Raw genomic sequence first — 24,368 nt, forward strand, 5'->3', positions numbered from 1 at the left:
CCATTCATCAGACCGTGTCTTGTTTCCCCAGCTCTGCATGTGGGCCAGTAGCCCAGGACTGCCTCTTCCAGCCGCTTCTGCCGTGTCTGATCTCGCACTCATAACGAGGGTTGCGTCATGTGGGTCCTATTTAGTGGAACCAGTTGAACAAGAAGACAGCTTTTGGGCAGGGACGAGCCCCGGGCAAGCAGAAGGAGGTTGGAGAAAGTTCTGGGAACCAGACATGCAGCTCTCACGTCGACTCCAGGACTATTTTAAATTTCCCTGCTTAGCCTGCTGCAAACAGGCAGTATCTATGGTGTCCTCAAAGGGCCGTCAAAATGATTTCCATGCCAGATCGGTCAAGGCCCTGATTAACAGCACAACTAGCTTCATGCCGCTGTAAGTTGGCTCTTTACCCCGATGCGTATGAGGGTTCCCTCCCCAAATGCTCCAGTCCTTTTCGGCGATGCAGGGGGTTGGACTAGATGACCCCTGGGGTCCCTTTCAACTCTACAATTCTATGATTCCGTGAACTCCTGGCTAGATTCTGAGTTGCTGCTTTGTGTGATCGGAATGGCCCTGCGTGGCTCTTCTCCCTTTCTCGCGGTGAGGTCTTTTGGGTGCAAGGCCACAGGTGTTTGTCGTCGGGTAGAATAAGAAGTTCGTTGCAAGAGGCTGTTGTCACCTGCTCCGTCACCAGCTCATCACTGGGTTTGGCAGCCCTCTATCTCCAATGCCAGTTGCCATGTTTAGCTAAGACATGGCACATTCAGGACAGATACAGTGGTGCCCCGCAAGACGAACGCCTCGGAAGACGAAAAACTCGCTAGACAAAGGAGTTTTTCGTTTTCTTAGCCGCTTCGCAAGACGCATCTCCCTATGGGCTTGCTTCGCAAAACAAAGCTTGCCCCGCAAGCTCCGGGGATAGCGGGAAAGCGCAGCGCGTCTTCCCCGCTGTCCCTGGACCTCTTTTGAAGCAAGGGGCGGCGGGGAGAAGATCGCTTCTCCCCGTTGCCAGCCCCGCAATCTCCGGGGACAGAGGGGAAGGCGCACGCGCCTTCCCCTCTCTCCCCGGACCCCTTTTGAACCAAGGGGCGGCAACGGGGAGAAGCGATCTTCTCCCCACCGCACCTTGCTTCAAAAGGGAACAGAGGGGAAGGCGCACGCGCTTCCCCTCTGTCCCCGGAGATTGCGGGGCAGGCAACGGGGAGAAGCGATCTTCTCCCCGCCGCCCCGGACGGTCTCCATAGGAACGCATTGATTGATTTTCAGTGCATTCCTATGGGAAACCGTGCTTCGCAAGACGAAAAACTCTCAAGAAGAAAAAACTTGCGGAACGAATTAATTTCGTCTTGCGAGGCACCACTGTAAAAGAAAAGGAAGTCCTTACACAGTGCATAGTTAATCTGTGGAACTCCCTCCTACAGGAGGCAGCCGTGGCCCCCAGCCTAGATGGCTTTAAAAGAGGACTGGACAAATTGATGGAGGAGGAGAGGGCTATCGGTGGCTACTACCCACAATGGCTTTGCTCTGCGCTTCACAGTCAGAGGCAGCGGTGCTTCTGAATCCCAGTTGCTGTAAACCACAGGAGGGGAGAGTTGCTCTTGTGGTCGGATCCTGCTTGTATGTTTCCTCTTGGGGTATCTGTTTGGTGGCTTGGCAAGTGCATGTGTGAAAGGCCTCTGTTGAGTGGAAAGCGCTCTGCTTGAGTTGCCACGATTCCTCTTCTTCAAAGAAGCTATTAAGCTGGGGTATTTGACATTTAATGGGTGGCGCTGTGGGTTAAACCACAGAGCCTAGGACTTGCCGATCAGAAGGTTGGCGGTTCAAATCCCTGCGACAGGGTGAGTTCCCGTTGCTCGGTCCCTGCTCCTGCCAGCCTAGCAGTTCGAAAGCACGTCAACGTGCAAGTAGATAGATAGGTACCGCTCCGGCGGGAAGGTAAACAGCGTTTCCGTGCGCTGCTCTGGTTCACCAGAAGTGGCTTAGTCATGCTGGCCACATGACCCAGAAGCTGTACACCGGCTCCCTCGGCCAATAAAGCGAGATGAGCGCCGCAACCCCAGAGTCGGCCACAACTGGACCTCTAATGGTCAGGGGTCCCTTTACCTTTACCAATAATAATAATAATAATAATAATAATAATAATAATAATAATAATAAAATTTCATTTATAACCCACCCTCCCCGGCCAGAGCTGGGCTCAGGACGGCTAACACCAGTAAAATTACAGTAAAAACATAATAGGGGGGGGGGGAAACCCATTTGAAATACAGGTTAAGAATACAATTTAAAATACAGCCTCATTTTAAAAGTAGCCCATAGATCAAGACCATAAGGGGAGGGAAGCATAAGGGTCAGACTGAGTCCAAACCAAAGGCCAGGCGGAACAGCTCTGTCCCAGTACGTTTCCGAGCACAATTCAAAGTGCTGGTGTTGACCTTTAAAGCCCTAAACAGCCTCGGCCCAGTATACCTGAAGGAGCGTCTCCACCCCCATCGTTCTGCCCAGACGCTGAGGTCCAGCGCCGAGGGCCTTCTGGCGGTTCCCTCATTGCAAGAAGCAAAGCTACAGGGAACCAGGCAGAGGGCCTTCTCGGTAGTGGTGCCTGCCCTGTGGAACGCCCTCCCATCAGATGTCAAAGCGATAAATAACTAGCTGACATTCAGAAGACATCTTAAGGCAGCCCTGTTCAGGGAAGTTTTTAATCTGTGATATTTTAGTGTATTTTTGGTTTTTATGGAAGCCGCCCAGAGTGGCTGGGAAACCCAGCCAGATGGGCGGGGTACAAATAATAAATTATTATTATTATTATTATTATTATTATTATTATTTTTGCAGGCCCTGCAGAAAGATGTCATGTCCCGCAGGGCCCTAGTCTCTTGTGACAGAGCGTTCCACCAAGTCGGGGCCAGTACTGAAAAGGCCCTGGCCCTAGTTGAGACCAATCTAGCCACCATGCGACCTGGGACCTCCAAAATGTTGTCATTTGTGGACCTTAAGGTCCCCCGTGGGGCATACCAGGAGAGGCGGTCCCGTAGGTACGAGGGTCCTAGGCCGCAATTTGCATCACCGTCACCTTTTCCTTTAGCTTACTGATCTGCATGGATGACCCAGGAGTGGTGCTCTTTGCCGTCTCCTTGGATATTTTGAATTTCCTCTTCTTTTTTGCAGTTCTTGTGAGATGTGGGTTCAGATCCTCCCTCTGCTGTGGTTAGGGTTTCGTGACCCCGGTATTGCTGCATCTGTCAGCCTCAGTTTCCTTTCTGCGAGTTATAGAAATGTGTCATGATGTTGCAGGAAGGACCAAATTCCATACAGGTTAAAGGAAAATGCTTTGCAAATGGAAAGTGCTGCATGAGGGATTCATTATAATGGGCTGGGCTAGACTTTGCTTGTTTTTTCTGCGCTGCATTTTCCCTCGCCCTGGATTTTGGGTTCCTGCTGAATCGTTGGCAGCGACTGTCTGTTTACTGTGCCTTTTTTGGTGCAGACTCAGAGTAGCCACACACCTGCTTATGCTGGGGGTTGGGTTGGGGTGGTAATGGCCCAGAGCTGACCGAGCTTAACAGAAGCTCTCGCCGGACAAAATCCTCTTTCTTGCTCCAGGAATAGTCCGGGGCGGCCAAGTGCCGTTCCCTACGTGCTTTCTCTTCTTACAAGTTGAAAGGCCAGCCCAGAAAAGTTGTCCGTGTTGTTGTGGGGTGGGAAAACACTGCGTTAAAAATGCGGCTTCAGCAATTCCGGGCACGACAACATTCACCCCATCGTTCTTCCCGGACACTGAGGTCCAGCTCCGAGGGCCTTCTGGCGGTTCCCTCGCTGTCAGAAGCCAAGTTACAGGGAACCAGGCAGAGGGCCTTCTCGGTAGTGGCTCCCGCCCTGTGGAACGCCCTCCCACCAGATGTCAAAGAGACAAAAAACTACCAGACTTTTAGAAGACATCTGAAGGCAGCCCTGTTTAGGGAAGCTTTTAATGTTTAATAGGTTTTGTATTTTAATATTCTGTTGGAAGCTGCCCAGAGTGGCTGGGGAAACCCAGCCAGATGGGCGGAGTATAAACAACTTATTATTATTATTATTATTATTATTATTATTATTATTATTATTATACCTCAGGTTAAGTACTTAATTTGTTCTGGAGGTCTGTTCTTAACCTGAAACTGTTCTTAACCTGAAGCACCACTTTAGCTAATGGGGCCTCCTGCTGCCGCTGCGCCGCCAGAGCACAAATTCTGTTCTCATCCTGAAGCAAAGTTCTTAACCTGAAGCACTATTTCTGGGTTAGCGGAGTCTGTAACCTGAAGCGTATGTAACCTGAGGTACCACTGTATTATTATTATTGTTATTATTATCACTGTACAGTCTGGGGGCTGCAAGCTTGGCCCGGGCTTGTCATCCTGTACCTCCAGATCACACCTTTCTGTCCCCAGAATCTGACGTGTGGCTCTGCATTTTGATTTTGCGAACCCTGAGGCTGCTTCCTGGGCTGAGGTCCCTTTTATGTCCCTCAATAGAATATTTGAGCCTTCCCCCAAGTTGATGGACATTGCCATTCAAATGGTGCGTGTCTTGTTAGCAATTATGCAGGGTGGGGCTTACCTGCTCCCACCCCCAATATTTTATTCAAGTTGGCACTGCTGGTTTCAGGACAGGACAGGTAAAAGGAACGGCCTCTTCAGGAGTGGGCACCAAGCTAGATGGAGGAGGCAGCAGTGATTCTGAATATCTCCTGACCTGTAGGCTCTTGTTCTCGGATCCTGATTGCAGTTTTCCCACAGGCGTCTTGGTCAGGACGCTGGACTAGATGGGGCCCCCCCCTGGCCTGATCCAGAAGGCTCTTCTGAGGATCCTGGAGGAACTGTGCATACGCACAGTTGGCCCAGGCTTTTCTCTGGGAATTCCCAGCAGCAAGATGGACTGGCCCCAACAAAGGCATCTCCTTCGCTGCATACCCCCCCAATCCTGTTAAAGTACGGCTGCAACAATCCAAGCTGCTTGGCTGCCTGTTTATATCTAGGCACCCTTTGCATAGTGGCACCAGCAGAGGGTTTCCCAGAAGGTTTCAGAAAGTTTGCTGCTGAGACTAGACGTTTCGAAAAGCTTCACTGATTTGAACAATAGAATCCTGGAACTGTAGTGTTGGAAAAGCACCCTGAGAGTAATCTAGTCCATGGGTAGGCAAACTAAGGCCCAATTGCCTTCTAAATCCGGCCCGCAGATGGTCCGAATCAGCGTGTTTTTACATGAGTAGAATGTGTCCTTTTATTTAAAATGCATCTCTGGGTTATTTGGGACGTAGGAATTACTTCATTTCCCTCCCCCCCCCCAAATATAGTCCGGCCCCCCGCAAGGTCTGAGGGACAGTGGACCGGCCCCCTGCTGAAAAAGTTTGCTGAGCCCTGATCTAGTTCAACTCCTTGCAATGCAGGAATCACAACTAAGGGGCAGGGGCACAAGCGGGGTCCTCCCCACCTCCCAGAGCAGTGCACCATGTTGTGATTGGGGGGGGGGGGCTTAATTTTGTAGGTGCCGCGGGACTCTTGTTTTTTTGTGCCAAATCTTCCTTGGCTTTGTGATGGAAGAAGTTAGGATGTTTCCGCCTGGAGGCAGGCAGTGGCTTTTCCGAGCGAGAATCGAGAGTTTCACTTCCCATTGGTGCCTCCCCATAGAATTGTCAAATTGCAGAGTTGCAAGGGCCCCCTGTGGGTCATCTAGTCCTACCCCTTGCAGTGCGGGAACTGAGGCACCCATGATGGGTGGCTACCTGATCTCTGCTTAAAAACCTCCAAGGCAGGAGAGTCTGGCCACCTCTCATGAGAGTTTGTTCCGTCCTGGGAACAGCTCCTCCACAGCACCCCCCTGTTCCAGCAAGCTTGGGACTCCATCAGAAAGAAAGAAAGGAAAGGAAGGAAAGGAGAAAGGAAAGGAAAAAGGAAAGGAGGAAGGAAGGAAGGAAGGAAGGAAGATGAAAGAAAGAAAGAAAGAAAGAAAGAGGAAGGAAGGAAGAGGAAGGAAGGAAAGAAGGAAGGAAGGAAGGAAGGAAGGAAGGAAGGAAGGAAGGAAGGAAGGAAGAAAAAGGAAGGAAGGAAGGAAGGAAGGGGAAGGAAGCAAGGAAGCTAGCTTGTTTGGCAGTGCTTGTGTTTTTTAGAAACCCATGCTGGGTCTTCAGAACTACTTTATTTTTTTGCTCCTGGAACAACACAAAACTGTTGGGACCGGAAGCGAAAGCCGGAAGATGCGTCTGCCTTCCCCGTCAGAAGGGAAGGGGGACTTTTCCTTTGTCTGCCCGTGTCTCATTTCTGATCCCGATTTAGTTCTGCCTGCCTCCTGCTCCCCTTGCCTGGGTGGGAGGGAGATGTGGCACGGGTGCGTGGGGAGAAGATGATGAATGGAGCGCTCTCTCTCTTTCCCTTCCTCCAGCTGCGCCTCATGTGTGTGCTGCTCCATGTGACGCCGCGCTTCTAAGCTGTGTCCATATTTAGACAGCGGAGTCTCTGCCTCCCACCCCCCCATGTGTAAGCACGCATGAGAGGGGGGGCTCCTCTCTCCCCTCCCCTCTCCCACAACTTTCCCATGGCCGATCGGACGGACGGCCCTGCCCCTAGACACCTCCCCGCACGTCCAGTTATGGCGGAAAGGTTATTTTCTCCCCGGCTTGGCTGGAGAGGGGAGCTGAGCCCTCGCCACAGATGATGGAGAGACGAAGCCTTTGAGGTAGGGGTTTCGGACGGCAAAGTCGGAAGGGTGAATGCTGAGCAGGTATGTGGGGCTCCATCGGGAGGCTGGCGGCTTGTGGGGTTGCGATATATCAATGGTGGACCTTTGGGTATGGCTGGTGTTGTGGGCATGGCTCGTTCCATCTTCGACATCTCATTCTCACTGCGGCTTTTGGGAATTTTTTGGGTTGTGGGGGGGGGCACCCGGACAAGCGCATCCTCCCGGCTGACCCCCAGATCTCCTCTGCGTCACCCACTGATTTTTTATTTTATTCCTTGCATTTATATGCCAGCTTTTATTACCCCCTAGGAGACCAAGGGGGGCATCCATTCCTCTCCCCCCACATCATTTAAACCCCACAACAACAACCCTGTGAGGTCGGCTAGGGCCACATGGTCACACCCAGTGAGCTTCCTGCCTGAGTAGGGGCATTTGAACCCTGCTTTCCCAAGTCTTATTCCGGCGCTCTAACCATTACACTACACTACCTTTCCTGATTTTTTTTCCTCCTAGAAGCTTGGAGGTGTATGGAAGCTCCGGGTAGGGCGTTCTTACCGCCATTTCTTTTGTCAGACGGACAATGGGCTGGTTCTGTGCCAAGTTCCTGAGCACCTGCCTAATACATCATCCCCACAATTTAGGTGCGACCTCGTTCCTGGTGCCCCGGAATTGTGGCACAGTTCCCAGAACGCCACAGGGGCTGAGAGTATGGGAGCACACCCTTGGCTTGCAGGCAGCGGGTGAATTTTGCTTTTTAAGGTGGTGGTGGTGGGGGGGTGCAAGGCAGAAGAGGCGGAACCCGTCTGGGAGGTCTGCCCCGGTGGTTTTGGACCAGGGTTTCCGCCTGCCCTCCAGGGAACAACCTGAGCGCGCACACCTGCCTACACCAGCTGCCGCTTCCCTGCATTGCCAAGGGGTTGGACTAGACGACTCTTGGGGGTCCCTTCCATAGCTGTCAACTTTCCCCTTTTTTAAAGGGAAATTCCCTTATTCCGAATAGGATTCCTCGCAAGAAAAGGGGAAAGTTGACAGCTTCCCAGCTCTGCAATTCTGCAACATGCCTCCACCCTGGCCGGATCCATAAAATTATAACCGTGGCACTGAGGCAGGGGTGGGGCAGAGGTTGAGCCCCACAGAGTGCAGCCTCCCTGCCTTCCCTGCCAAGGAAGGCAGCGGGGGGGGGGGGGACACAGGGACGCATGCCTATACGCGAGGTGCGTGTGGGTCTCCGTGTACTGGGAACACGCTGTACACCATTGCGTAATCTTTGGCTCTGCTCGGAAAACGTAGTAATTGAGCCTGCCTCTATCCTGCCCCCCCTCCCCAGTCTGGGCGGGGTGTAAACAAAAGCACATGGCTGGCCAGCTGACTCTGGGTGACGAGGAACCCTTGGCTGCTGCCTGTGGCATGAGGAAGCATGTGGACTGGAGGGAAGAGGAGGAGGAAGGAAGGAGCCACTTGATAAAAAGCCCATATCCTGGTTGAATTCTGCAGGAAAGGGGGGGGGGAGAATAAGTGCCTTAGGACTTAGTTGTTTATATAATAATAATAATAATAATAATAATAATAATAATGGTAATAATTTATTATTATTTTTTTATATAATAATATTTATTCAAAATTTAAGGGTTACGAAAAGAAAAAAGAACAATACAAAACACAAAAAGGAAAATACAACAACTGAAAAAAACAAAAAAAAACCCAAGAAAAAATACATTCACTTAAAAAATAAAAAGAACTGATTAAACCTTTACATAACTTTCTTTCATAACTTGTTTCCTTGACCTCCTCTCACCTCCCAACTTTGTATTCCAATTCAAATCATTGTTTCAGCAAATCCTTCCAACCTTATTTTCATTTAGGTAATTAAATATAAGATATTGTAATTTAACGTCCTCTCTTTCGTCAATTTCATCAAATCATTTTTACTTAATCCTTTATGTCATTTCTACCAAAACCACCTAATTTTCTTTTTCCAACATCTTTCTAACAGTCCTTAATTTTACAATATTTTTGAAGATATACTTTAAATTTTTTCCAATCTTCTTCCACCGACTCTTCTCCTTGGTCCCGGATTCTGCCAGTAATAATTTATTATTTTTACCTGGCCCATCTGGCTGTGTTTCGCCAGCCACTCTGGGTGGCTTCCAACAAAAGATTAAAAAGTACTTTTTTAAAAGTTTTTTTATTCAAAATTAAAACAAGACATATTATCCAAAAATATATCATCCTTGTCCCCCCCTCATTTTTCCTCCCTCCCCCCCCGACTCCCCTCAGTTCCAGTCTTTGGTTTCTCTGAGACTGTTTTCTGCATGTTACAAAGTTGTAACTAAAAATAATAATAATAAAATACATTAAAACATCAGTCATAAGGACTTAAGGGCAGCCTTGCTCAAAGATTTAATTCTCCCAGCTGACAGGGTACTTGATTTACTTTCCTCATAAGGCAGCTTATGAATAAAATAAGAGGGGCTAAAAACATAGAGATAGAATAAAAATCATTAAAAAAACCCAATTAAAAATTAATGCAATTAAAACTCTGTGTTTGATATACAAATACAGTGGTGCCCCGCAAGACGAACGCCTCGCTAGACGAAAGGGTGTTTTGGAGGCGCTTTGCAAAACGAATTTCCCTATGGGCTTGCTTCGCAAGACGAAAATGTCTTGCGAGTTCCTGCGGAGTTTTTTCCCTTCCCCCCCTTTTCCTAAGCCGCTAAGCCGCTTATCAGCTGATCGCTAAAAGCCGCTAAACCGCTAATAGCGCTAATCCGCTAAGCTGTCAATGGGCTTGCTTCGCAAGACGAAAAAACCGCTATACGAAGAGCCTCACGGAATGGATTAATTTCGTCTTGCAAGGCACCACTGTACTGTAATATGCACATATAAAATATATGGGATGGCATTGCAAGGGGTTGGACTAGATGGCCCTTGGGGTCCCTTTCCAATTCTACAATTCTTTGATTCTATGAAAATACAATTGCAAGAAATAATGCTAATGCTAATGCTAATTTTAATATTTATATTCTGCCCCTCTGACTGGGTTGCCCCAGCCACTCTGGGCAGCTCCCAACAAAATATTAAAAACACGCTGAAACATCAACTCTTTAATAACTTCCCTGAACAGGGCTGCCTTTAGGTGTTTTCTAAAAGCCACCTGAAAAAAAAGCACAGCGCCAGCGCTTTCACTCAGACCAGTCCATTCCCAAAAGCCTCTTGGAATAAAAGAGTTTTCACCTGCCAGCGGAAGAAAAAGGAGGAGGGAGACGGTCTGACTTCTCTTGGAGCAGCCACCACTGAGAAGGCCGTATCCTGCATCCCCACCAAGGGGACCTGAGAAGGTGCGGGGGCTGAGAGAAGGGCCTCCCACAAAGATCTCCAAACCCGGGCAAGGTTCCTATGTGGGAATAGGGTCTTTCAGGCAGCTTCGACCTAAGCGGTGTAGGACTTTGTAGGAGCTTGAAAAGTTACCGTAAATCCTTCAGGAGAGCAATTTTTTATTTGAGAGAATGCATAGTTACTTTAACTGTGCAATGCTTTCTTTTTGTTGTTGTCATTGTTGTACAGTGGTGCCCCGCAAGACGAACGCCTCGCAAGACGGAAAACCCGCTAGACGAAAGGGTTTTCCGTTTTGGAGGCGCTTCGCAAAACGAATTTCCCTATGGGCTTGCTTCGCAAGACGAAATGTCTTGAGAGTTCCTGCGGGTTCCCCCCCTTTTTTCCCCTTTTCCTAAGCCGCTAAACTGCTTATCAGCTGATCCGCTGATAAGCCGCTTATCAGCTGATCTGCTAAAAGCCGCTAAGCCGCTAATAGCGCTAATCCGCTAAACTGTCAATGGGCTTGCTTCGCAAGACGAAAAAACCGCTATACGAAGAGCCTCACGGAAGGGATTAATTTCGTCTTGCGAGGCACCACTGTTGTTGTTGTTGTTGTTGTTGTTGTTGTATCTTTGGCCACATGGATTAATTAATTAATTAGTAATAAAGTATTGGTGCAACACTGCAGGGTGGCTAGGCTGGCTGGATGGATGTAGGCAAATTTAACACAGGTGCCACTTAGAAGCAGGTTTGACGTGCGCTGGGGAAAGTCGTCCTACCGGCTACCAGTGCCAGGATTGCATGCAACTCGAGTCCAGTGTGAACCTTGTGATTCCTGTATGGCAGGGGGTTGGACTAGATGACCGTTGGGGGTCCCCTTCCAAACCCCCCCCCCCTGTTCTGTGATTCTATGAATCGCCATCTGCGGTGGGGAAGTGTCTTCTTCCCCTTCTTCTGATTCGTCTCTGAGATTCTCTTTATTTACTGATTGCGTTTCTATCCCACCTTTTCCTACAAGGAGCTCAAGGTGGTAAAACGTGGGTTTTCTCCCCACAACAACCCTGTGAGGTGGGTTAGACTGGGAGGCAAGGACAGTGGCCCACGGTTGCCCAGTGACTCGGCTTAATTTATATATTCTATGTTTCATAAAGCTTATGCACGGATTGACATTTTTAAAAAACATAACAAAAAACCCTCAAACCAGTTTAAAAAAGGTAAAACAGTAAAAGCAAGAAAAGCAAACAACCACACATTGAAGTGTACGAAAGACAAAATGCTGAAACAAATTATTCATGGCTGAGTGGGATTTGAAACCCTGGTCTCTACCAGGTCAAGAGTCCAGTGCTCTGACCACTGTGCGGCACTACCTCTCTTTAGGTGTGCAAGGAAAACTTGTGAGCAAGATTCCTTGCGCATTCACCTGCACAAATCGCCTTCTTACAGGTGCTGAATGTGTGAACGCTTGCATGTGTTTGTGGCCGCTGGATGTTCCTGTGTTTGCGTCCTCTGAAACAAAGTTCCCTATTGTGTTAGGAACTGTCTTGCATGTAACAGCCCTTTAGATATATGATAGACACCTTCGGATCCCTGCAGGGGAGGAGACTGAGAGGAGATATGCATCTGAAGGGCTGTCACATGGAATTTGGATCACGCTTGTTTCCTGCTGCTCCGGAGGACGGGACCTGAACCGAGGGATTAAAATGTCCAGAAAGGAGATTCTGATGGAACATTAGTAAAAACTGTAAGAGCCTTTCAAGAGTGGGGCAGAATTACAGCGGTGCCTCGCAAGACGAAAAAAATCCGTCCTGCGATTCTCTTCTTCTAGCGGTTTTTTCGTCTTGCGAAGCAAGCCCATTGACGGTTTAGCGGATTAGCGCTATTAGTGGCTTAGCGGCTTTTAGTGGCTTTTAGCGGCTTATCAGCTTAGCGGATCAGCTGATAAGCGGCTTAGCAGCTTAGAAAAAGGGGGGGGGAGTCGAAAAAACTCGCAAGACATTTCGTCTTGCAAAGCAAGCCCATAGGGAAATTCGTTTTGCGAAGTGCCTCCAAAACGGAAAACCCTTTTGTCTAGCGGGTTTTTCGTCTTGCAAGGCGTTCGTCTTGCGGGGCACCACTGTATCTTGAAAGCGTGGCGGTTTTAAAGCAGAGATTGGGGGACTGTCTGCTGTGGGTGCTTTAGCTGTGATTTCTTCATTGCGGGGGGCTGGACTAGATGCACCTCAGAGGTCCCTTCCAACTCTAGAATTCCACATGTCTATAACACGACGCGGGTGGCGCTGTGGGTTAAACCACAGGGCCGAGAACTTGCCGATCAGAAGGTCGGCGGTTCGAATCCCCACAACGGGGTGAGCTCCCGTTGCTTGGTCCCTGCTCCTGCCAACCTAGCACTTCGAAAGCATGTCAAAGTGCAAGTAGATAAATAGGTACTGCTCCGGCGGGAAGGTAAACGGCGTTTCTGTGCGCTGCTCTGGTTCGCCAGAAGCGGCTTAGTCATGCTGGCCACATGACCCAGAAGCTGTACGCTGGCTCCCTCAGCCAGTAAAGTGAGATGAGCGCCGCAACCCCAGAGTCGGCCACGACTGGACCTAATGGTCAGGGGTCCCTTTACCTTTATAACACGAAGCAAGTTGGGGTTTCTGGTGTTAAACTGCTGCAGGAAAGAAAAAGTGTGTCAGGTGTTCAAACGTGGTGCAGAGCAGAAGGGTGCAAGGGACAAGGGTTCAGGATCCACAGAAGTGGGTGCCCACGTACGATGGCATAGCAAAGTGTAAAAATGGGAAAAAATGGACACCTTGCAACAGGTTGAAATTAAAACGTGTTAACCCTAACCCTAACCCAATGACAGAACAGTGGCAAAAAAAATTGATGAGCTATGCGGAATTGGCTAAATTGACATACAAACTGCGTGATAAGGACAATTGTGACTTCAAGGAAGAATGGGAACTTTTTACAAATTACTTAAAATGACAACAAAATGATCTGGACTCCTTGGCAGGTTTTGACTAAACACCCACAAATTTATTAGTTGAACGCATGATAGATAAGGCAAGGATATGTACAATTTTATAACATGCAGAGAACAATATGTGCAAAGAAACCAGAGAGGGGAGCTGAGGGAAGTTCTGGGTGGGGGGGGGAGGAGGGATTGGGGGGCGGGAAGGGGAAAAAAAATAATGTATTTGATTATTTGGACTGATAATCTGTTATGTTGAAATTGTTTAATAAAAATATTTTTAAAAGGGGGGAAAAAGAAATTAAAATGTGCCCATGACCCCCCCCAAGACCCAGAGGAACCCTTCATTTCACATTGCTAGCCATTCTCCTGCTTAGATTGAAACTTGGGCCCGGATCCTAGAATCATAGAATCCTAGAGTTGGAAGAGACCACAAGGGCCATCGAGTCCAACCCCCTGCCAAGCAGGAAACACCATCAGAGCACTCCTGACATATGGTTGTCAAGCCTCTGCTTAAAGACCTCCAAAGAAGGAGACTCCACCACACTCCTTGGCAGCAAATTCCACTGTCAAACAGCTCTTACTGTCAGGAAGTTCTTCCTAATGTTTAGGTGGAATCTTCTTTCTTGTAGTTTGGAGCCATTGCTCCGTGTCCGCTTCTCTGGAGCAGCAGAAAACAACCTTTCTCCCTCCTCTATGTGACATCCTTTTATATATTTGAACTTGGCTATCATATCACCCCTTAACCTCCTCTTCTCCAGGCTAAACATGCCCAGCTCCCTTAGCCGTTCCTCATAAGGCATCGTTTCCAGGCCTTTGACCATTTTGGTTGCCCTCCTCTGGACACGTTCCAGTTTGTCAGTGTCCTTCTTGAACTGTGGTGCCCAGAACTGGACACAGTACTCCAGGTGAGGTCTGCTTTCAGGTACCCCATTAGGGGCATCCGGTGAGCCACTGTGAGAGCAGGATGCTGGATTAGGTAGGCTGCTGGCCTGATCATCAGCCGGGCTGTTCTTTTTTTTTTATTTTATTTTTTTTATAAAGATTTTTATTGATTTCCAATTTTTAACAAAAACAAAAAACAACATAAAAACAAACAAACAAAAAACTCATATTTTCTTGACCTTATTTCCATAACCCTCTTTTCCCGGACTTCCCCATACCTTCCCCTTTTTGCATCCTTAATTTAGTACCATTGTTCAGCAACCTTTCTTGCCCAATTAAATATAAATTCATCCTCTTTTTCTATTCCACCATAAAATTTAAACCCAATTGTCACTGCAATTCTACGTCTTCTTTTCCCTCAGCATTTTAACACTCCTCAGTTTTGTAATAATTCTTAAGATACATCTTAAATTTCTTCCAATCTTCTTCCACAGTCTCTTTCTCTTGGTCGCGGATTCTGCCGGTCATTTCTGCCAGTCCCATAAAGTCAATCACTTTCGCCTGCCATTCCTCCAACGTGGGTAGTTCTTGTGTCTTCCAATACTTTGCTAGAAGAATCCTTGCTGCCGTAGTAGCATACAAAAAGAAATTCTTATCCTTCTTCGACACCAACTGGCCGACCATACCCAAGAGAAATGCCTCTGGTTTCTTGTTAAAGGTGCACTTAAGCACTTTCTTAATTTCATTATAAATCATTTCCCAGAAGGCCTTAATCTTTGGGCAGGTCCACCAAAGGTGGAAAAAGGTGCCTTCCATCTCTTTACATTTCCAACATTTGTTATCGGGCAAATGATAAATCTTCGCAAGCTTGACTGGGGTCATGTACCACCTATAAATCATTTTCATAATGTTTTCTCGTAAGGCATTACATGCCGTAAACTTAATACCTGTGGTCCATAACTGCTCCCAGTCAGCAAACATAATGTCATGACCTATGTCCTGTGCCCATTTAACCATAGCAGACTTCACTGTCTCATCTATTGTATTCCACTTCAACAGCAAGTTGTACATTCTTGATAAATTCTTAGTATTGGGTTCTAACAATTCTGTTTCTAATTTCGATTTCTCCACCTGGAAGCCAATTTTCCTGTCTTGTTTGAAAGCCTCCATTATTTGAAAATAATGGAGCCAATCTCGTACCTTAGACTTTATTTTCTCATAACTTTGTAGTTTAAATTCACCACCTTCTTGTTCTAAAATCTCAGAATATTTCGGCCAATTGGTTCTCATATTAAGTTTCTTTACCTCCTTAGCCTCCATAGGTGAAAGCCACCTGGGAGTTCTGTTTTCCAATAGATCTTTGTACCGTATCCAAACATTATATAGTGCTTTCCTGACAATATGATTTTTAAAACCCTTATACACTTTAACCTTGTCATACCAGATATATGCATGCCAACCAAAATTATTATCAAATCCTTCCAAATCTAGAATGTCTGCATTTTCAAGAAGTAGCCAATCTTTTAACCAGCAGAAAGCTGCCGATTCATAGTAGAGTCTTAAGTCCGGCAGGGCAAACCCCCCTCTTTCTTTGGAATCGGTAAGTATCTTAAACTTAATTCTGGGCTTTTTGCCCTGCCAGACAAATTTAGATATGTCTTTCTGCCACTTCTTGAAACAGTCCAGTTTATCAACAATTTGTAATGTCTGAAACAAAAATAACATTCTAGGCAATACATTCATTTTGATTACAGCAATTCGACCTAACAAGGAAAGCTTCAGGTTTGACCATATTTCTAAATCTTTCTTTATCTCAGCCCAGCACTTATCATAGTTGTCCTTAAATAAGTTTACATTCTTAGATGTCATGTTAATCCCCAGGTATTTTACACTCTTTGCCACCACTAACCCAGTTTCCTCTTGGAATCTATCCCTTTCAACATTTGTTAAATTTTTCCCCAGTACCTTGGTTTTTTGTTTATTCAACTTAAATCCTGCGACCTGGCCAAATACCTGAATTAATTCCAAAGCTCTTTTGGTACTAGTGTCCAAAGCTCTTTGGTACTAGCCGGGCTGTTCTTAAGGAGCTTCCAGGTCCAGAGGTAGTCTACCTGGACCTGTCACTTCTTGAGGTTGTTTGGCCACTGCGAGACCAGGACGCTGGGCAGGATGGGCCCTGACCCAGCAGCCAGGCTCTTCCCCACGTTCTCAGCTGCGTGCTCCCTACGCAAGCAAGACGCTTGTTTCCTCTTTCCTTCCAGGCAAGGCTGTGTGGCCAAGCATCCGCCCAGCTAGGTGTGAGGCTCTTGGAGCAGCAGCAGCAGCAGCAGCAGCCTCCTTGTTATGTAATAGCTAGCCCTCCCTTCAGTGCAGGAGGAGCAGGGCAGAGCAGCTGCTTCTAATCTGCATCCTGCTCCCGCTTTTGGTTTTCTACCGCCTGGCCCTTCCTTCCTCGTGTCCTCGAGCACATGGCAAGGCAAGAGGCGGAGGAGGAGGCAGACACATTGCGGGCCGTGTGCTCCGCTGCCCCCTCCCTCCCTCGCTGGCTCTGGCAAGGTGGAACTTTGCACAGACGCACATTCTCATGCATAGAGTGCTCCTGCCAAAACCAGGTTGCTGTGGCTCATCGCGGAGAGCAGGCAAAGGGAGTGGAGGCGGCAGCTAAATGCCTCGTGGGCCTCCTCAAGAGTCACCGTGTTGTGGAGTTGGAAGGGACCACGAGGCTCATCTCCTCGAACCTGCAAGTCAGGAATATTTTGCCCAACCCACAGCCCTGAGAATGCGGCAGCTAGACTGGTGACTGGGAGTGGCCGCCGAGACCATATAACACTGGTCTTGAAAGACCTACACTGGCTCCCAGTACGTTTCTGAAGCACAATCCATCTGGTATGCAGGATGAGACCCTACCTACCCGCAGAACGTCTTGCCAGAGTGGTGCATGCTCTGGTTATCTCCCACTTGGACTGCTGCAATGCACTCTAGTGGGGTTACCTTTGAAGGTGATCCGGAAACTGCAATTAATCCAGAATGCGGCAGCTAGACTGGTGACTGAAAGTGGCCACCGAGACCACATAACACCAGTCTTGAAAGACCTACACTGGCTCCCAGTACGTTTCTGAGCACAATTCAAAGTGTTGGTGCTGACCTTTAAAGCCCTAAAAGGCCTCAACCCAGCATACCTGAAGGAGTGTCTCCACGCCCTCCCACCAGATGTCAAAGAGAACAACAACTACCTGACTTTTAGAAGGCATCTGAAGGCAGCCCTGTTTAGGGAAGCTTTTAATGTTTGATGCATTACTGTATTTTAATATTGTGTTGAAAGCCGCCCAGAGTGGCTGGGGTATAAATAATAATAATAATAATAATAATAATAATAATAATAATAAGGAGTCTCATGCTCTACCAATTAAGTGTGCCATGATTATTTACTTGCCATTTGCACGGTTCTTCTCCCCCTTTCCCTTTGTTGTTGTTTAGTCGTTTAGTCATGTCCGACTCTTCGTGACCCCATCCCTTTAAACCACCACAAAAGAGACAACCCTGCGAGGCAGGCCAGGCCGAGAGCAAGTGACAATCCTGGTGAGATTATGGCCAAGTTTGAACCCTGGTCTCTAGTCCCGCCATCCTAGCCACTATGCCATGCTGCTTCCATTTAGCCCTGGAGGTCACCGGGCACCAGCTCCCTGCCTCTTAGGCCAGCCTACCTCGCAAGACAGGACTGTTGTGAGCATAAAGATTGTGGTGTTTACAGGATGGAGAACAAAGTCCAGTGCACTGAGCCCCTTGGAGGAAAGAATAATGAGTAAATGCTAAGCCTGTTTGTCCAGTGTAGTCTTGATGCTTATCTGAATTCTCCCCCCTCCTAGTTTCAGCCTGTTCTGGCCTGTCTGCAGGCAAGGGGAACAATGAACTCCCCCCCCCCCTTTCGCCTCCTGCCACACTTTTTTTTTTTTTTTTTAATGATATTTTATTCAATTTTACAAAAAAAAAGAAAAGACAACAAACATCGACACTTAAACAACAAAGACAGGCGATCAAAAAAGAACCAAAACAACAGAAGATAGAAAAAATATTACAGACCTAAGAAAACTTAAAAAAACTTTTAACATAAAAAGAAATAAAAAAGAGCTCTTTTCAAATACATATCCTTCATAACCTTATTTTCCTGACTTCCACCCGCCTTCCTTTCTTGTATTCCACTTTAAAATTAATTTAGCAAGTTCATTCTTATTAATTTTATCCTTTAAACATTCCTTCACATATTATATTGTTCTGATTTTCATCCAATATCTATCCCTTCTTTCATACTCTTATTTATCTTATTCACTAGAACCCCTTCGTTTCATTTCAATGTCCTCAACATTCAAATATTTTACAATGTTTTTGTAGGTAATTTTTAAACTTCTTCCAATCCTCTTCCACCTGCTCTTCTCCTTGATCTCGTATTCTGCCGGTCATTTCTGCCATCTCCTGCCACACTTTCTTGGCAGCAGCAGAAGCCGCTATCGATTTCTCTCCCTGACCTCTTTCTCCCAAAACAGCAGAGAAGGAAGTGAAGAAGCCTGTTTCTGGAAGGCCTTTCCGTGACAGCTTGCTCCTCCGTACAAAATGAAACCTGTCAGTAGGGGGGAAATGGTGGGGAGCCAAAGGCACCCAGCACGGTCACTTCCCCCATCGTGCAAATCTTCTGCGTGCAAAGGGGTTGGGCTGGATGACCCCTGGGTTCCCTCCTGACGACACCGTTCTGTGATTCGAGGAGTGTTTGGTCCTGGGAGCACATGCATGCTCCCAGCTTTTAAGTACCAAGCACTGCATTGATCTCCACCACCACCTCCTCGCAAAGTTAAACTATGGAACTCCCTCCCACAGGAGGCAGCCGTGGCTACCAGTCTTCTTGTTGTTTAGTCGTGTCCGACTCTTCGTAACCCCCTGGACCAGAGCACGCCAGGCACTTCTGTCTTCCACTGCCTCCCACAGTTTGGTCAAACTCATGCTGGTAGCTTTGAGAACACTGTCCCACCATCTCGTCCTCTGTCGCCCCCTTCTCCTTGGGCCCTCAATCTTTCCCAACATCAGGGTCTTTTCCAGGGATTCTTCTCTTCTCATGAGGTGGCCAAAGTCTTGGAGCCTCAGCTTCAGGATCTGTCCTTCCAGTGAGCACTCAGGGCTGATTTCCTTCAGAATGGAGAGGTTTGATCTTCTGGCAGTCCATGGGCCTCTCAAGAGTCTCCTCCAGCACCAGAATTCAAAAGCATCCATTCTTCGGCGATCAGTCTTCTTTATGGTCCAGCTCTCACTTCCAGACATCACTACAGTGGTGCCTCGCAAGACGAAATTAATCCGTTCCGTGAGGCTCTTCGTATAGCGGTTTTTTCGTCTTGCGAAGCAAGCCCATTGACAGCTTAGCGGATTAGCGCTATTAGCGGTTTAGCGGCTTTTAGCAATCAGCTGTTAAGCGGCTTATCAGCGGATCAGCTAATAAGCGGCTTAGCGGATTAGGAAAAGGGGGGGGAAAGGGAGAAAAACCGCAGGAACTCGCAAGACATTTTCGTCTTGCGAAGCAAGCCCATAGGGAAATTCGTTTTGCGAAGTGCCTCCAAAACGGAAAACCCTTTCGTCTAGCGGGTTTTTCGTCTTGCGAGGCGTTCGTCTTGCGGGGCACCACTGTACTGGGAAAGCCATAGCTTTTACTATACAGACCTTTGTTGGCAAGGTGATATCTCTGCTTTTTAAGATGCTGTCTAGGTTTGTCTAGGCTACCAGTCTAGATGACATTAAAAGAGGATTGGACAAATTCATGGAGGAGGAGAGGGCTATCGATGGCTATTAGCTAGAATGGCTCTGCTCTGCCGTCATGGTCAGAGGCAGCAATGCTTCTTAAGACCAATTGCTGGAAACCACAGGAGGGGAGAGTTATTTTTGTGCTCAGATCCTGCCTGCTGGCTTCCCATAATGGGCATCTGATTGGCCACTGTGAGAACAGGATGCTGGACTAGATGGGCCCCCTTTGGCCTGATCCAGCATCCAAGCTCTTCTTAAGTTTTCCAACCTACAGTGGTACCTCTGGATGCGAACGAGATCTGTTCCGGAGCCCCATTCGCATCCTGAGTAGAGCGTAACCCGTGTCTGTGTGTGTGTGAGTCACGATCTGCCGCTACTGCGCATGCGTGTGACGTCATTTTGAGCGTCTGTGCATGCGCAAGCGGTGAAACCCAGAAGTAACGCGCTCCATTACTTCTGGGTCAACACGGAGCATAACCTGAAAATGCTCAACCTGAAGCACATTTATCCCGAGGTATGACTGTAGTTTCTTCTTTAATGAATAAGGCTGGTGGTTTCTCCACGGTTAGTGAACCTGCAGATCCCTAAAGCATGGGTAGGCAAACTAAGGCCCAGGGGCCGGATCCAGCCCGGTCGCCTTTTAAATCCGGCCCAGGGACGGTCCAGGAATCAGCGTGTTTTTACATGAGTAGAATGTGTCCTTTTATTTAAAATGCACCTCTGGGTTGTTTGTGGGGCATAGGAATTCGTTCATCCCCCCCCCCAAAAAAAACCCAAAATATAGTCTGGCCCCCCACAAGGTCTGATGGACAGTGGACTGGCCCCCTGCTGAAAAGGTTTGCTGACAAACAAGATGAATTTTAACAGGGAGAAATGTAAAGTATTGCACTTGGGCAAAAAAAATGAGAGCCACAAATACAAGATAGGCGACACCTGGCTTGAGAGCAGTACATGTGAAAAGGATCTAGGAGTCTTGGTTGACCACAAACTTGACATGAGCCAACAGTGTGACATGGCAGCTAAAAAAGCCAATGCAATTCTGGGCTGCATCAATAGGAGTATAGCATCTAGATCAAGGGAAGTACATTAATAGTGCCACTGTATTCTGCTCTGGTCAGATCTCACCTGGAGTACTGTGTCCAGTTCTGGGCACCACAGTTCAAGAAGGACACTGAGAAACTGGAACGTGTCCAGAGGAGGGCAACCAAAATGGTCAAAGGCCTGGAAACGATGCCTTATGAGGAACGGCTAAGGGAGCTGGGCATGTTTAGCCTGGAGAAGAGGAGGTTAAGGGGTGATATGATAGCCATGTTCAAATATATAAAAGGATGTCACATAGAGGAGGGAGAAAGGTTGTTTTCTGCTGCTCCAGAGAAGCGGACACGGAGCAATGGTTCCAAACTACAAGAAAGAAGATTCCACCTAAACATTAGGAAGAACTTCCTGACAGTAAGAGCTGTTTGACAGTGGAATTTGCTGCCAAGGAGTGTGGTGGAGTCTCCTTCTTTGGAGGTCTTTAAGCAGAGGCTTGACCACCATATGTCAGGAGTGCTCTGATGGTGTTTCCTGCTTGGCAGGGGGTTGGACTCGATGGCCCTTGTGGTCTCTCCCAACTCTATGATTCTATGATTCTATGACCGCTGCCTTAAAGACTCCCTCGAGAGGTTGTGGCCTCTACTTGGGAGGTTTCTAAGCAGAGGTTGGGTGGTCATCTGTCAGGCATTCATGGCAGGGGTTGGACTGGATGACCCTCGGGGTCCCTTCCAACTCGACAGTTCTAAGTTCTCCTTTTCCACTAACACCCTGCTTTTGTTTCTCTGCCCCTCAGGAACCCAGGAGAGTCTCAGCCATGCCTTCGGACAAGACCTCTCCGCTTCTGCACCCTTCTAAGCCTGGAAAGGAGAAGACCGCCCTGCCTGGGTCCCTGAAGGCAGGCAGCCCCGACTCGGAGGGCCACACGGAGCAGTCCAAACCCACGATGACGAGAGGCTCTGGCAGGAGGCCGCGCCCCCCTGCAAGCGAAGGGGAGAAGGACTCTGGATTTTCAGGTACAGACCCTCCCAGTGGCTGCCCCCTTGCTGTCAGACTGAGAGGCGGACCGTGGGGTTGCAGTCTGAGCAGAAAAGGAGGCCCCTTTCCCCACTTGCTGCTCTAGCTCTGGGATTCGAGAGGCCTCCTTGTCTAGCTCCTTGCAGCCCGGAGGCAGAGAGACTGGCTACTCAAGCATGGCAGCATCTTCCTTGGCCGACATTTTTTATTTATTTTATTTATAATTTTTTTACACCGCTTGAGAGTGAATATACAGGGTTGTAAAGACTGCAGAGAGAATAATTGGGTGCACTCTTCCCACCTTGGATCAAATCTATGCTGCCAGGGGCCATAAGAAAGCTGCAGAGATAGCGCAGGATAGTGCGCACCCCGGAAATGATCTCTTTCAGCTTCTGCCTTCTGGAATAATAATAATAATAATAATAATAATAATAATAATAATAATAATAATAATAATAATAAATTATTTATATCCCGCCCTCCCCAGCCGAAGCCGGGCTCAGGGCGGCTAACAACACTAAAACAGTGCAACATTATAAAAGTTAATTAAAATCAAAATTGATGGCAACCATAAACTAAAGTTTTGTAAAGATTGCCAAAGGTGGGAGTCAGGCTGCGCCCTGACCAAAGGCCTGGTGGAACAGCTCTGTCTTGCAGGCCCTGCGGAAAGATGTCAAGTCTTGCAGGGCCCTTGTCTCTTGTGACAGAGCGTTCCACCAGGTTGGAGCCACAGCTGAAAAAGCCCTGGCTCTAGTTGAGGCCAGCCTAACCTCTCTGTGGCCTGGGACCTTCAAGATGTTTTTATTTGAAGACCGTAGGTTCCTCTGTGGGGCATACCAGGAGAGGCGGTCCCGTAGGTACGAGGGTCCTAGACCGTATAGGGCTTTGAAGGTTAAAACTAGCACCTTAAACCTGATCCTGTACTCCACCGGGAGCCAGTGCAACTGGTATAGCACCGGATGAATGTGATCTCGCAGTGAAGACCCCGTAAGGAGTCTCGCTGCGGCATTCTGCACCCGCTGGAGTTTCTGGGTCAGTCTCAAGGGCAGCCCCACGTAGAGCGAGTTACAATAATCCAATCTGGAGGTGACCGTCGCGTGGATCACAGTGGCTAGGTCAGGGCGAGAGAGGTAAGGAGCCAACTGCTTAGTTTGGCGGAGGTACAGGGTTATAAAGACCAGGACCAACCGCCTGAAAAACAGTTTCTACGCAAATGCAATTCTGGTTCTAAACGCAGCATAAGGAGTCTCTATAGTATATTGTATTTTAAAATGGGGTTTCAGAGTTTTTAGGGGTTTTTGAATGTTTTATGTAGATTTCCAATTTCATTGTTCTGTATGGGACAATGACAATAAAGATATCGTATATTGTATATCGTACAAACAAACCTTAAAGCGGTTTACAAGAAAAGATAAAGCAGTATACTTGTCACCAAGAAAAAGAAACGGCAACAACAATTTAAAACTTTTCAAAATGTTAAAATATTGGTAAAAACAGATTGGAACTCTCATCTGGGTAGGTTTTCCCAAGTGAGGAGGTATGTAGCAGGTGCCGAAAAGTGCACCATGAAGGCACCTGCCTGTTATCATGAGGCAGGGAGTTCCAAAGCTGCATTTGTATGTGGCTCCCACCAGCACATCTCAGCCTGAGCACTTGCGGAAAGGGGGCGGCCAGAGACAGGCCCCGGAATGAATGTCATCCTGGAAAGATGGTTTGGTTGCTCGATGGCCTGCTTCTAAGGAGAGGAAGCTGAATAATTGAAGAGGGGATTGTTAGTTCATGTTAATATCAGCTAATATTTACTTGAGAAGGGGGTGAAGGATTTCCCTGTCATCCTGCAACACCAACCTGAGAAGGTGCCGCTGTCGAGAAAAAGAGAAAGCAAGCAACTTCAGAGATTGATTTGCTGCAATAATGGGTGCTATTCGTGGGTCTCCTGTGTTGCACTCTTTCCAAAGCTTTTGTTGTCTGACCAACGTTTTGCATAAACCACACAAGTGCATCTACAACTGGTTGAAGTTTTTTTTTTTTAAGAAAAATACACATCTTGTGGGTCAACTAGGTTGTTGAGCAGGTTCACCCTGCAAATCACAGGTTTCCTTTCTCAGCTTGGTGCATTGCTAAGAAGAGCAGTTCTCTCCAGTCTCAGAGGTTGGTGTAACCATATTCATAGGGATAACCTCTGCTTACAAGAGAGTTTCATACTGAAGACGCTCCTAGATTGGCAGTCTCCTTAAGTCAGAGCAATCCCACCTTGAGGATGTGAACTGTCAAAGTCTTATATTTGCCATTCCGGTCTGTTGACTCCCTTTACAGTAGTACCTCGGGTTAAGTACTTAATTTGTTCCGGAAGTCCGTTCTTAACCTGAAACTGTTCTTAACCTGAAGCACCACTTTAGCTAATGGGGCCTCCTGCTGCTGCCGCGCCGCCGGAGCACGATTTCTGGTCTCATCCTGAAGCAGAGTTCTTAACCTGAAGCACTATTTCTGGGTTAGCGGAGTCTGTAACCTGAAGCGCATGTAACCTGAAGCATATGTAACCTGAAGTACCACTGTATAATGTAGCACTGGATTTTATTTTATTTCTTTCTTATATTTACATCGCATCTTCCGCACCGAGGAGCCCAAGGTGGTGCACATAGTTCCCCATTCAGTCCCCACAACAACAACCCTGCGAGGTGGG

The 24,368-nt window shown here is 47.7% G+C and overlaps 1 protein-coding gene across 5 annotated transcripts in view; it reads left to right on the plus strand.

Moving 5' to 3' along the window:
- The window catches only part of CIPC (CLOCK interacting pacemaker), a 32,230-nt gene that overhangs the window by 5,502 nt on the left and 2,360 nt on the right, over positions 1 to 24,368 (plus strand). The window contains exons 1-2 of one of the 5 annotated variants that reach the window (XM_079985623.1): positions 6,103 to 6,744; positions 21,465 to 21,684. In XM_079985623.1, the coding sequence (XP_079841749.1) occupies positions 21,486 to 21,684 (199 nt within the window). In that variant the 5' untranslated portion in view covers positions 6,103 to 6,744; positions 21,465 to 21,485. Of the gene's footprint in view, positions 1 to 6,102; positions 6,745 to 16,225; positions 16,652 to 21,464; positions 21,685 to 24,368 lie in introns of those variants that run through there. The other 4 variants (XM_079985621.1, XM_079985622.1, XM_079985624.1 and 1 more) reach the window with 4 other exon arrangements.

The sequence above is a fragment of the Podarcis cretensis genome, assembly GCF_951804945.1.
Source record: "Podarcis cretensis genome assembly, chromosome: 8".
NCBI lineage: Eukaryota > Metazoa > Chordata > Lepidosauria > Squamata > Lacertidae > Podarcis > Podarcis cretensis.